This window comes from Muscardinus avellanarius (assembly GCF_963383645.1).
Source record: "Muscardinus avellanarius genome assembly, chromosome: X".
In the NCBI taxonomy this organism is placed as follows: Eukaryota; Metazoa; Chordata; class Mammalia; order Rodentia; family Gliridae; genus Muscardinus; species Muscardinus avellanarius.
This window is the reverse complement of record NC_137792.1, coordinates 76,876,075-76,890,228: the sequence shown is the minus strand read 5'-3', so window position 1 is coordinate 76,890,228 and position 14,154 is coordinate 76,876,075. Positions and strand designations below refer to the sequence as shown.

The 14,154-nt window shown below is 44.6% G+C and overlaps 1 protein-coding gene across 3 annotated transcripts in view; it reads right to left on the bottom strand.

Annotated features, from left to right (window-relative positions):
- Window positions 1-7,429, bottom strand: part of AIFM1 (apoptosis inducing factor mitochondria associated 1) — a gene marked incomplete at both ends in the record, with an annotated part of 55,350 nt that extends 47,921 nt beyond the window's left edge. For all 3 annotated transcript variants that reach the window (XM_080718590.1, XM_080718591.1, XM_080718592.1), the window contains one exon: window positions 7,324-7,429. In XM_080718590.1, the coding sequence (XP_080574716.1) occupies window positions 7,324-7,429 (106 nt within the window). The remainder of the gene's footprint in view (window positions 1-7,323) is intronic.
- Window positions 7,430-14,154: the final 6,725 nt, after the last annotated feature.

The following is a 14,154-nucleotide window of genomic DNA, read 5'->3' as shown; positions in this document are numbered from 1 at the left end:
GAACTACACCCCTAGTCCTTTTTATTCTTTTTTTATTTGAAACAGGGTCTCATGAGGTTACTGAGTCTCACTATGTTGCTGAGACTGGTCTTGAATCTGTGATCCTCCAGTCCCAGCTGCCAAAATACTGGGATTATAGATGTGTGCCACCACATCTAGATTTGTGTGTGTGTGGGGTCTTCTGAGGATGGAACAAAGAGGCATTCTACCTCCGAGCTACACCCCCTGCCCTATTTTTTATTCTTTATTTTGAAACCGGGTCTCGCTGAGTTGCAGAGGGCCTCACTAAGTAGCTGAGGCTGTCCGCGAACCGCGATCCTCCAGTCTCAGCCTCCCGAATGCTGGGATTACAAGTGTGCACCACCATGCCTGGCTCTAGATTTTTTTTTAATTTCGAGACAAGGTTTTGCTAAGTCACAGCACTCTAGCCTCAAATTTGTAATACTCCTATCTTAGCCTCCTAAGTACTAGGATTAGGGTCATGTGCCACTGTGTCCTGGTAGATACTTCTTTATAAAGACGCTGACAACTACTTAACTTTGTCAGCCTTTTTAAGTGTCAGCTCTTTGCTGGAATTTTAGAAGAACCAGAGTGGTAATAACTATAGTTCAGTATGAACTACTCTGATGAAAAGCACAGATGGAAAAATTATTTGATTTTTTTTTGTGTGGTACTGGGGGTGGAATCCAGGGGCTTTTCTACCTCCAGGCTATACTCCCAAACCTATTTTATACTTTGTTTGGAAACAGGGTCTCACTAAGTTGCTGAGAGCCTCACTAAATAACTGAGGCTGGCTTCGAACCTGTGCAATGCTCCTGTCTCAGCCTCCCAAGCACGGGGATTACAAGCGTGCGCCGCCACGCCCGGCAGGAAAAATGATTTGGATGAGAGAAAAAAAAATCTATTCTGCAAAGCTTTTCACAGTACTAAGGTTTAGTTACCAAGAATTTACCATATGCCAGAGACCGTACAAGATGCTGAGAACCCAGGAATAATAAGGTAACAGCCAGGTGTGATGACACACGCTTGTAATCCCCACGCTTGGGAGGTGGAGACAAGAGGATCGCACGGGTTCGAAGCCAGCCAAGCTGGTTTAAGAGACCCTGTTTCCACATAAAAAAAAGTATAAAAATAGGTCTGGGAGTGTAGCCCATGGGAGTGTAGCCAGAGGTAGAAGGGCTTCCAGGAACCCCAGTACCACCAAAAAAATAATAAATAAATAAAAATAAATAAATAAAAAATAATAAGATGACATAATTCCAGTCCTCTGGTAGTATCTAATTTAAATACTGCTATTGTAGATATGAGAAAATGGACGTGACAAAAATCATAAGAGAACGACAGGTGCTCCATTAGAGCAATAGAACTGAAGGGAAACAGCCACTGGTTTTTCTACCTGGCGTGGTGGCGCACGCTTGTAATCCCCGCACATGGGAGGCGGAGACAGGAGGATCATGCAGGTTCGAAGCTAGCCACACTGGCTTAAGAGACCCTGTTTCCAAATTTTAAAAAAAAGTATAAAATAGGTTTGGGAGTGTAGCCCGGAGGTAGAAGGGCTTCCAGGAACCCCAGTACCACCAAGGGAAAAAAAACAGTTTTTCCCACACTTGTCTGATTATATGAATTACACCCAGAGGCTTCTTAAAATATAGATTCCCAGGATGGAATCCTGGAGCTTCTGATTCATTCTAATTTTTACTCCCAGGAGTAGGTTTGGGTTTTGTCATAGGGTCAATTTATATGACCACCAAGCAATCTCTGAAGACATCATCTAGAAGAAATGTCGACACAAAGCCAACTCTCTCAAAAAGTTACAAAATTCGAGAAAATATAATTTATTATCTGGTTCCAGAAAGGGCTGACTTGCCAAAGCTTTTTCTTCTGGAAAGCCTTGTCTAAGCAAAAGAGTGCGGGAAGACTCATTTTCCAAGCTTCAGTACCATTTTAGCTGGGTTTAGTAGCTCATGCATGGGTGTAATCCCAGTATAATCCCAGTACTTTAGAGGCGGAAATGGAGTAATCACAGGTTCAAGGCCAGCCTCAGTAATTCGGTAACACTTTGTTTCATAATAAAAAAAAAAAGAGCTGGGGGTATAGCTTGGAGGAAGAATGCCCAGAGTACCAAAAAGTTCTATTTCTACTTTAAAGAGGTGAAAAGGATTATTGGTGGTACTGGGGTGGAACCCAGAGGCTTTCTACCTCCGGGCTATACTCCCAGACCTTTTTTTTTTTTTAATTTGGAATCAGGGTCTCACTAAGCTGCCAAGAGCCTAAGTAGCTGAGGCTGGCTTCAAACCTGTGTGATCCTCCTGTCTCAGCCTCCCAAGCGCAGGGATTACAAGCGTGCACCATCACACCCGGCTTAAAGAGGTGAAAAGGATTATAAATGTAGAAAAATACCAAACATTCGAGCCTTGGGTCATGAAGTTGAATCAGTTTGGCTAACGACCTGGCAAAGAAATAGGGAGGGGTGCAGAGGAGAAAGTGGGGTATATACCGTGCCTTTTGCCTGTCTCTGCAAAAGCACATGGCAGATGTTACTATGTAAAAAAGAAATGAGAGAAAATGCAATTCTACCTCTGAGCTATAGTCCCAGCCCTATTTTGTTTTTATTACTTATTTATTAAATGTACAGTACTGGGGATTGAACCCAGGGGCATTCTACCTCTGAGCTACACCCCCAGCCCTAATTTTTATTCTTTGAAACAGGGTCTCATTAAGTTTTGGAGGACCCCACTAAGTAGCTGAGGCTAGCTGTGAACCTGCGATCCTCCCGTCCCAGCTTCCCAAATACTGAGATTACAAGCATGAACACCCATGCCCACCTTGTTTTTCTTTTGAAACACGGTTTTGCTAGGTTAATGACAATATCACTACTTGCTAAGTCTATCCTTGAACCTGTAATCTTTCTGTCTCAGCCTCCCAAGTACTGGGCTTACAAGTATGCACCACCATGCCCAGCTTATCCTCACCCATTTTTTCTACCTCTGAGCTACACCCCCAGCCCTATTTTTTACTTTTTATTTTGAAACAGGGTCTCAATGAGTTGCAGAGGGCCTAAGTAGTAGCAGAGGCTGTCAGAAAACTGTGAGCCTTCAGTCTCAGCTTCCCACGCCAAGTTTATCCTCACTCATTTTTAAAGGCAGGTGATGTCATACTCTGGTACATGGCCAAAGCACATATAATAAGGGTGTACAAAGAAATAGATGGGTATGTCAGGAAGTCAGAATATTTTCTACAGTAGACTGACTTAAAACAAATCTATGCAACAGACAAAAATCATTCAAGTTTGTATTTTTCAGCAGTACTTTTGTTCTTTTTTTTTTTTTTTGCAGTACTGGGGATGGAACCCAGGGGCATTCTAACTCTGAACTATACCCCCTGCCCTATTTTTTAATCTTTATTTTGAAACAGGGTCTCACTGAGTTGCAAAGGAACTCACTTAGTAGCTGAGGCTGTTCTTGAACCGTGATCCTCCTGTCTCAGTCTCCCAAATGCTGGGATTACAAGCGTGCACCACCACGCCTGGCTTTTTTCAACAGTAACACTGTGGATGGAACACCTTCAAAGGAGAACTGCAAATGTGTATTTAGTTGGTGAGAACTTTTGGTCAGACTTCTGAATGCTAGTAAAAGCTGTGAGCCTTTTTGTTTTTTCTTTCTTTCTTTCCTTCTTTCTTTCTTCCTTTCTTTTCTTATTTTTTTGAGTGCTGAGAAAAGAACTCAGGACCTCCTGCATGCTAGGCAAGTACTCGATCACTAAGCTATATCCACAGCCCTTTCATTTTAGCTTTTAGTTTGAGACAGAGTCAATAAATTGCTCAGGCTGGCCTCAAACTTGGGGTCCTCCTGCCTCAGCCTCTTGAATAGCTGGAATTACGGGTGTGTGCCACTGTACCCATCTAAAGCTGTGAGTCTTAGCGAGTAATTACACAATAGAAAGACCACTGTGCATAAAAATATTCAGGTTATCAGTACTTCTGTGTAAATTTCTGTGCAGTTTACACACACACCATCACTTTGATACAAAAAACCCACTGCATCTGGCAAGACATTAGTTTAAAATCTAAGGCAGGCCGGGTGTGGTGGTGCACATGTGTAATCCCAGCATTCGGGAGGCTGAGACAAGAGGATCCCAGTTCATGGACAGCCTCAGCTACTTAGTGAGGTCCTTTGCAATTCAGTGAGTCTTTCTTTCCTTTCTTTCCTTTCTTTCTTTCTCTCTCTCTCTCTCTCTCTCTCTCTCTCTCTCTCTTTCTTTTTGCGGTACTGGGGATGGAACCCAGGGGCATTGTACCTCTGAGCTACACCCCCAGTCCTATTTTTTATTCTTTATTTTGAAACAGGGTCTCAGGTGGCACGCTTGTAATCCCCACGCCTTGGAGGCAGAGAGAGGAGGATTGCGAAGGTTTGAAGCCAGCCTCAGATGGCTTAAGAGACCCTGTTTCCATGGGCGTGGTGGCGCAGGCTTGTAATCCCCGAGCTTGGGAGACGAGACAGGAGGATCGCTGGTTTAAGAGACCCTGTTTCCAAATAAAAATATAAAAATATAAAAATAGGTCTGGGAGTGTAGCCCGGAGGTAGAAGGGCTTCCAGGAACCCCAGTACCACCAAAATAAATAAATAAAAAGAGACCCTGTTTCCAAATAAAAAAATATAAAATAAATTGGGAGTGCAGCCCGGAGGGAAAAGCTTACCATCCCCAGTACCACCAAAAAAAAAAAAAAAAAAAAAAAAACCAGGGTCTCACTGAGTTGCAAAGGGCCTCACTAAGTAGCTGAGGCTTTCAGCGAACCGTGATCCTCCTGTCTCGCTGTTTCAAAATAAAGAATAAAAAATAGGGCTGGGAGTGTAGCTCAGAGATAGAATGCCTCTGCTTTCAATCCCTAGTCACACACACACACACACACACACACACACACACACACACACACACAAGCTAAGGCAGGCTGGGAGTGCTGTCATGCTTGTAATCCAAGTAATTGGGAGGCTAAAGAAGGAGGATTGCAGGTTTGAATGAGCCTTAGCTACTTAGTGAAGCCCTCTGCAACTCAGTGAGACCATGTTTCAAAATAAAGAATAAAAAATAGGGCTGGGGGTGTAGCTTGGAGGTAGAATGCCCCTGGGTTCAATCCGTAGTCTCTGTCTGTCTGTCTGTCTGTCTCTGTCTCTCTCTCTCTGTCTCTCTCTCTCTGTCTCTCTCTCTCGCGCACACACACACACACACACACATACACACACAGGTAGGGCAGAGAGGTTCTTAGCTATAGCAACTGGAAAAACTATTTAAATGCACATTTACAAAGACCTCAACAACTCGCAGAAGATATTTTCTACTCTTTATTTCTAAGGCAGCTAGAAGGTGTTTCTACATTGCCAAAGCCTGAACAATAATTTCTGATATAGTAAATACAAATGTCCTGGGATGATTATTCAAAATTTATCAATAGCCGGGCGTGGTGGCGCACGCTTGTAATCCCCGCGCTTGGGGAGCAGAGACAGGAGGATCATGCAGGTTCGAAGCCAGCCGCGGGCGCTGGCTTAGGAGACCCTGTTTCCAAATAAAAATGTGAAAATAGGTCTGGGAGTGTAGCCCAGAGGTAGAAGGGCTTCCAGGAACCCCAGTACCACCAAAAAAAAAATTATCAATAATAGCTGGATATGGTGGCACATGCCTGTGTAATTCCAGTACTTGGGAGGCTGAAATAGTAGGACTACAGGTTCCAGGATAGCCTCAGTTAATCAGCAAGGCCCTTAACAATTTAGTGAGACCCTGTTTCAAAATAAGAATTAAAATAAGGCTGGCGGTCTAACTCAAAGGTAGAATGCCCCTAGGTTCAATCCCTAGTACTACCAGAAAAAAATACTGATAAAACTGCACCTTTTGTATGTGTGTGTGTGTGTGTGTGTGTGTGTGTGTGTGTGTGTGGTGAGAGTGAAACTCAGGGGCTTTTCTACCTCCGGGCTACACTCCCAGATCCATTTTATACTTTTATTTGGAAACAGGGTCTCTTACGCCAGCGCGGCTGGCTTCGAACCTGGGCAATCCTCCTGTCTCCGCCTCCCAAGCGCTGGGATTATAAGCGTGCGCCACCACGCATGACAAAACTGCACCTTTTTTAGAGGTGTATTATTCATTATCCCTGTGGAGTTGTATAGGTTGAAAATAAGCAGATGCAAGTCATGCTCAAATAAATTAATGTATATCTGATGCACAATAGTCTAATACTGGGAAGAGAACCTAATTCATTCTTAACTTTCTGAGGTCAAACTTTATGAAACAGGGTAGGGTTATAGCAAGAGGATTGGGAACCTAGAGACTGGCAAACTAGCCTTAGCTGTACCTATTAATTATGTGACCTTGGGCAAGCAATTTCACCTCTTTGTGCTTCAATTATTATCCATTAAATGAGTGGGTTGAAATTTACCACAAAATCCCTTCAAGTTCTAAAATCTGCTGAAACGATTTCATGGAGGGCAAATACAGTGCAAACTCTCTTTGAAGCATTAAAAACCTGCCAAGAATTACACTGACCAGGCATCTCACGTTAATTCCGAAGCACAGCACAGCGTGGTGGCATACACTTGTAATCTCAGTATGTGGGAGGCGGAGACAGGAGGATAGAAGGTTCCAAGCCAGCCTCAGCAACTTAGTGAGGTCCCGGCAACTTAGCGAGACCTTGTTTCAAAAAATAAAATAAAATGAAATAGAGCTCGGAGGTACTATGGCTCTGGGTTCATTTCCCCAGAACCACACACAAAATTAATTCCGAGACAATTATCTTGGTGCCTGGTGGACAACTGACCGCTTACTTGTATTAACCACACAGTTTCTGTTTCTTAGGGCATTCACATCTATAGATCTTATCTGAGGTTGGCAGGTAGAAAGAGTATTATCCTCATTTACGGAAGAAACTTAGGCATAGGACTTAAATGTCCAGTTTCCAGTCTCACAATGAGTAAATGACAAAGCTTACTTGACTTCATTGTTTTAAAAAGGCGAGGTGGGGGATGGTGGCAGGAAGGCGGCAGTGGACAATATGAGGCGCTCGGTTGTTCTGCTGTCCCTGAACAGAAAACCCTCCCAAGTAAAGGCCTCAAGCCGACCACTGGAATTCAAATCTCTTGAAGGTCAGGTCTGCAAGCTGAGCCGATTCCTCTGCTAGCAAACTCAGGGTCTACCGTATCCCGCCAATTTGGAATTCAAGGCACGCTGACTTTAAGTTTCTCCAGGGCAGGGGGAGCGCTGCATAGGGAGATTACGGCACCGCTGCCCTTCGGACGTTGGGGGGTTGTAGGGGATGGCCCGGGATGGGTAAGTCACCTGGGAGCCGGTTCCTCAGCCTCGGGCTTCGGACACACACCGTTCGCACCAATGGCACCAGTTTCTGCTTGAAAGCACCCGCTGTAAGGCCTCCACATCGGAACATTTCCGCAACCGCTACTCCGGACCTCCTCCTTCCTTTTCCTCTCCCGCACAGACAGATGGGTCAAAGGCCACGAGTCCGGCTGCCCCCTCCCTTCACACGCACACTACGCAGGCTCCTCCTCCCAGTTTAGGGTGGACTTTGGATAGGAAAGCTCGCTTTGCTAGAGCCAGGGAAGGGAAACTGCAACTGGAGGCCTACTACGCAGGCGCAACTCTCATCACTGCGTTGCGATTGGTCCGCATAGCGAAAGGATTTGCGCATGCGCTTATCTGTCCGCACGCTTTGCAAAGATTCCGGCTTGGACTCCGGCTCCGGCTAGCAAGTTTCCGCGAGTCAGTGGCAATAAGTTGGGTTGAGCCAATTTGAAAAACTGCCCAAAGAGGGACCTTGTGGAGCCGCTTTCCTTGTGGCTGTGGCTGGTGCTGCCGCTTTGTAGGTGTCGGGAGCTGATAACTACCTCATAAAGCTTAACCATGGAACTGCACTACTTTTTCCTTTTTTGTTTTTTGGGGTGTGTGTGTGTGTGTGTGTGTGTGTGTGTGTGTGTGTGTGTTTGCAATACGGGGGATGGAATCCTGGGGCGTTCTGTCTCTTAGCTACACCCCCAACCCTATTTTTTTTTGTTTTTGTTTTTTATTTTTGAAGCAGGGTCTCAGTGAGTTGCAGAGAGCCTCCTCACTCATTAGCTGAGGCTGTCCGCGAACCGCGATCCTCCTGTCTCAGCCTCCCAAGTACTGGGATTACACGCGTGCGCCACCACGCCCGGCTCACTTTTTTTTTTTTTTTTTTTCCTGTTTTAGGCCAAAGGAACTTAATCCTTCCGGATTCTGTTGCTGAAATCCACTTCCAGTTTTTCCCGAAGTCCGTGTAAGGACACTGACTAGCCAGATCTGGAATGTACTTCCCCCTAAGTTTCTGGCACTTGCCCATCCAACCCGTTTCCGGGACAATCTTTCCGCACTCTCTTTCCGGGAATCATTTTTATACGGTGCGATTCTATCATCTAGATACAGTACCAGATGCTGCAGATGGTCTCATGATATGGCTTCTGTTAATGGGAGCAGGATTCTTAGGAGAGTAAGAATTGACCTTGATTACGAGTTTGTGCCTCACAGACTTTCTGTGAGAGAAACCCTAAACAGAACCTTAAGTTGTGGGAGAAGTAAGGTGAGGGGCTGAGTTAAGTAGGTATTTTGACTCTGCCAAAAGTGAGATAAATTGGAAATAACTTCTTTTTTTTTTCTCCTGTGGTACGGGGGATTGAACCCAGTGGTAATCTACCTCGGAGCTATACTCCCCCAGCCGAATTTTATTTTAATTTTATTTAGAAACAATCTCAGCTGCGTTGCTGAGAGTCTTGCTAATTTGCTGAGGCTGGCTTTGAACCTGCAATACTGTTTCAGCCTCCCAAGTACCGGTATTAGAGGTGTGCGACAACATGCCCAGCTGTAAATAACTTTTTTGCCAGGTGCAAAACACATACCCGTTTTCAAGGATTTGAGTTACATGTTAACAAGTATTGATGGAGCATTTGCTGCTCGAATTGTTCTGTAAAAGGGGCTCTAAATGGGTATGAAAAGTATAGGGAGTGGTCTCTTTCCTTAGGGAGGTGGCATATTCTGGTTATTCAAATAACTGACAAGCTGGATGTGGTGGCACAGGCCTATAATCCCAGAATTTGAGAGGCTGAGACCAGAGGATCACAGGTTCGAAGACAGCTTCAACAATTTAGTGAAGCATTGAGTAACTTAGACTCTGTTTCAAAGTAAACAACAAAAAAAATAGGGCTGGGGGTATAATTCAGAGGTAGAATGCCCCTGGGCTCAATCCTCACTAATACATACTAATAAATAAAATCTGACAAAGTGCCAGAGCAAGATAAAAGAGTTTGGAATGTAATCTCTAAGGAGGAAATTCATGCAGAAGTGTTAGATGAGCTGTCTTGAATGAGGAATAGTAACATCAAATAGTGGAGGAGGGAGAGTTGTTATTTCAAAAGCAATAAACTCATCAAACTAATTCCAAGCACATTGACCTTGATCCAGAGGGATCCATGTTGAATCCTGGCTTTGCCAGGCTGAGACAGGAAGATTGCAGGTTCACAGCCAGCCTCAGCAACTCAGTAAGGCTCTCCACAACTTGCTAAGATCCTATTTCCAAATAAAAAATAAAAAGAGCTAGGGGTGTAGCTCAGAGGTACTAGTACCACCAAAAAAAAAAAATAAGTGGAAGCCCCCAAATCTCACCCCACAGAGATAACACGTAATTAGTGAAAGAAACCCATTTTGAAATACCGTATTTCCAGAAATCAAAGATTCTGCCTTTCAAAGGTAAATTCCATGACAACCTTTTGCAAGAATCGTACATCTAAATAATCTTATGCTGATATAATGCTCATTTTTATATCTCTTAAGAAGCCAACATTAATTTTGTTTTGTTTTGTTTTTGTAGTACTGGGGATGGAACCCAGAGATTTTCTACTTTCAGGCTACACTCCCAGACATATTTTATATTTTATTTGGAAACGATTTCACTAAGCTGCTGAAAGCCTCACTAAGTAACTAAGGCTGGCTTCGAATATAAACAGTCCTCCTGTCTCAGCCTCCCAAGTACTGGGATTACAAGTGTGTGCCACCATGCTCGGCAAAGCTAATATTAATTTTAGCTTGAGTTGTCAAAGCCTTTTTCCACAATAAGACAGGGGCCACCATAGGCACAAAGGACAAATGCACTCCTGGGCCCTCACTCATAGCTTGTTAGCTGTTCAAAACCTGGTATGTGCCAGGCGTGGTAGCCCACGTTTGTAATCCCAGCATTTGGGAGGCTGAAACCGGAGGATCGCATTTCACGTCCAGCCTCAGCTACTTCGTGAGGCCCCTTGCAACTCAGTGAGACCCGGTTTCAAAATAAAGAATAAAAAATTGGGCTGGGGGTGTAGCCCGGAGGTAGAATGCCCCTGGTTTCCATATCTGGTACTGCAAACAACAACAACAACAACAAGACAACTGGTATGTGCTTATCAGCTTCAAAGTCCAAGTGCATCATTAGGGCCGGGATGCTGCAAATTAAAATTTTAACGAGCAAGCCAGGCGTGGTGGCGCATGCTTGTAATCCCCCTGCTTGGGAGGCGGAGACAGGAGGATCGCGCAGGTTCGAAGCCAGCCTCTCTGGCTTAAGAGACCCTGTTTTCAAATAAAAAAGTATAAAGTAGGTCTGGGAGTGTACCCGGAGGTAGAAGGGTTTCCAGGAACCTCAGTACCACACACACACACAAAAAAAAAAAAAAAAAAAAAAAAAAATTAACAAGCAACATTGCTGGGGGCAGTGGCTCACACCTGTAATTCTAGTACCTGTTAGGCTGAGACAAGAGGATGCGAGGTTCAAGGCAAGTGCTTGGCAACTTAGTGAGACCTTATTTCAAAATGAAAAATGAAATAGGGTTGGGATTGTAGCTCAGATGAAGAATGCCCCTGGGTTCAGTCTCTAGTACTGAAGACATACATACCTGCCAAAAACAACAACAACAACAACAATGTAGGCCCGGCGTGGTGGCGCACGCTTGTAATCCCCCCGCTTGGGAGGCAGAGACAGGAGGATCGCGCAGGTTCGAAGCCAGCCTCGCTGGTTTAAGAGACCCTGTTTCCAAATAAATGTATAAAATAGGTCTGGGAGTGTAGCCCGGAGGTAGAAGGGTTCCATCCCCAGTACCACCACACACACACACACACACACACACATAAAGTAAAAGGAGGAAAGAAAGAAAAAGAAAAAAAGCAATATAACTATTGAGGCGGGCATGGTGGCGCGTGCTTGTAATCCCAGCATTCTGAGACCGGAGGATCGCGGTTCGCGGACAGCCTCAACTACTTAGGCCCTCTGCAACTCAGTGAGACCCAGTTTCAAAATAAAAGAATAAAAAATAGGGCAGGGGCTGTAGCTCGGAGGTTGAATGCCTCTGGGTTCCATTCCCAGACCCGCAAAAAAAAAAAAAAAAAAAAAAATATATATATATATATATACACACATACAGAGAGAGAGAGAGAGAGAGAGAGAAGAGAGAAGAGAGAGAGAGAGAGAGAGAGAGAGAGAGAGAGAGAGAGAGAGAAATTACTGGAAACAGCACATTTTCAGGGCCCATGACTTTGTGAGTTGCCATGCTTTGTGCTTTTTGTGCTTTCCTCTACTCTCCACCTATGTGCTTGCTTGCTCTCTCACAAGCATGTTCTCTCTCCTTTTTGTGTGTGTGTGTGTGTGCGTGTGCATGCGTGCGTGTGTGTGTGCCAGGCATGGAACCTAGAAACATTCTACCTCTGAGCTACACTCCCAGCCCTTTTTATTTTTTATTTAATCCAAGCCCTTTTTATTTATTTTTTTGATACAAGGTCTCCCTAGGTTGCTCAGGCTGGTCTTGAACCTGTCATCCTCCTGTCTCCGTTTCTCAAGTACTGGGATTACAGGCCAGTGTCATTGTGCTCAGTCCCCCCGCCCCCCCCCCCGTGTCTGTTTTTCCGTCTGTCTCTCTCTTTAATTTTTGGTACTGGGGATAGAACCCAGGGAACTCTAGCTCCACCCCCAGACCTAGTTTTTATTTGGAAACAGGGTCTCACTAGGTTGCTGAGAGCCTCACTAAGCTGAGGCAGGCTTCAAACATGCAATCCTCCTGTCTCAGCCCCCAAGTACTAGAATTACAAGCTTGCATCACCATGCCTGGCTCTCTATGGTCTATTCATAGCCACAGAACTCATCCTTATCACAAAGTAAAGATGGTTGATCATAAAGGATGGGGCATCAATATGAAAAACTAATTTGGCTCCAGACTGACAGACTAGTCTTGCCTTCCTCCGAAGCTAAAGTGCCCTTACAGAAAATGGAAAAATCCCATTTTTTAAAATGAACTGTACCTAACAGCTGGGCATGGTGGCACACACTTGTAATCCCAGCATCTGGGAGGCTGAGACCAGAGGATTGCAGTTCACAGACAGCCTCAGCTACTTAGTGAAGCCCTCTACAACTCAGTGAGACCCTGTTTCAAAATAAAGAATAATAGCCGGGCATGGTGGCGCACGCTTGTAATCCCCGCGCTTGGGAGGTTGAGACGGGAGGATCGCGCAGGTTCGAAGCCAGCCTCAGCTACTTAAGTAGTGAGGCTCTCAGCAACTTAGTGAGTGAGACCCTGTTTCCAAATAAAATGTAAAATGGGTCTGGGAGTATAGCCCGGAGGTAGAAAGCCTCTGGGTTCCACCTCCAGTACCACCAATAAATAAATAAATAAATAAATAAATAAGAATAATAAAATAGAGCCGGGCGTGGTGGTGCACGCTTGTAATCCCCGCGCTTGGGAGGCTGAGACAGGAGGATCGCACGGGTTCGAGGCCAGCCTCAGCTACTGAGTGAGGCTCTCAGCAATTTAGTGAGACCCTGTTTCCAAATAAAGTATAAAATAGGTCTGGGAGTATAGCCCAGAGGTAGAAAGCCTCTGGGTTCCACCCCCAGTACCACAAAAAAAAAAAAGAAAGAAATATAAAATAGGGGCAGGAGATGTAGCCCAGAGGTAAAATGCTCCTGGATTCCATCTCCAGACCCGCAAAAAAAAAAAAAAAGAAAGAAAGAAAGAAAGAAAGAAAGAAAGAAAGAAATGTACCTAACACTAATCAACATTCCTAAACACTTATACTACCCCTTTGCTAACAGCCCCGATTGTATGAATGAAAACTGGTTCTCTTCTTTGTCCTGGGAGCCGGATACTCTGTCAGTGTTATGCCTTCCTTTTGCCCAAGCAAGAATCTTGTTTCTATTTCATTGCCTCTGGTTCTTCTGACACAAGAACTTACCTGTCCGGCATCAGGATGTGCCCAATTAATAGTTACCTCCCTTACCCTTTTACAGCTATTCTGTAGGAAACGAGTGACCTACATATATAATAAAGGGGTTAGCTATAAATATATTTGATAACTCCGCTAGTAAGCTTATTCATCAGAAGACCCCATTTTCAGTAGCATGAACGTGGCTGAGTAATCACATTACAACTTGCTTATAGACTTATCACTGATGCACTGAATTGCTTTTTTCTTAGGAGGAATAAACTTAGTCACATTTGCCCCTCCCTGCAGCTCAGCCTCACAAACAAATAAGATGACAACTCCTCAGCCAGGCGAGGTGACGCACTCTCGTCATCTCGGCCTTTGAAAGGCTGAGACTGGGCGGCCGTTCAAGGCCAGCCTCAGCTGAGGCCCCTTGCAACTCACTGAGACCCTGTTTCAAAATAATAAAATATAGGGCTGGGGGTATAGCTCAGAGGTAGAATGCCCCTGGGTTCCAAGTCCAGTACCACAAAAAAAAAGGAAAAAGAAAAAGATGATAACACTTGAATTCCTGACTTTGGTGGCATTATCAATACCTTCTATGTTACTGCTATTGGCATATGTCAGTGTAACCTTAGCTTAATGACAAATGTGGGAGGAGAGACAAAGTCTTTAAAACACCTTTCTCAGCCGGGTGTGGTGGTGCACCCTTGTAATCCCTGCTCTTGGGAGGCTGAGACAGGAGGATCACAGGTTCGAAGCCAGCCTCAGCTACTTAGTGAGGCTCTCGGCAATTTAGTGAGACCCTGTTTCCAAATAAAATATTACATAGGTCTGGGAGTATAATCCGGAGGTGGAAAGCCCCTGGGTTCCAACCCTAGTAGCACAAAAAATAAACAGCGTTTTCAGGGTGAAAGAGAACTG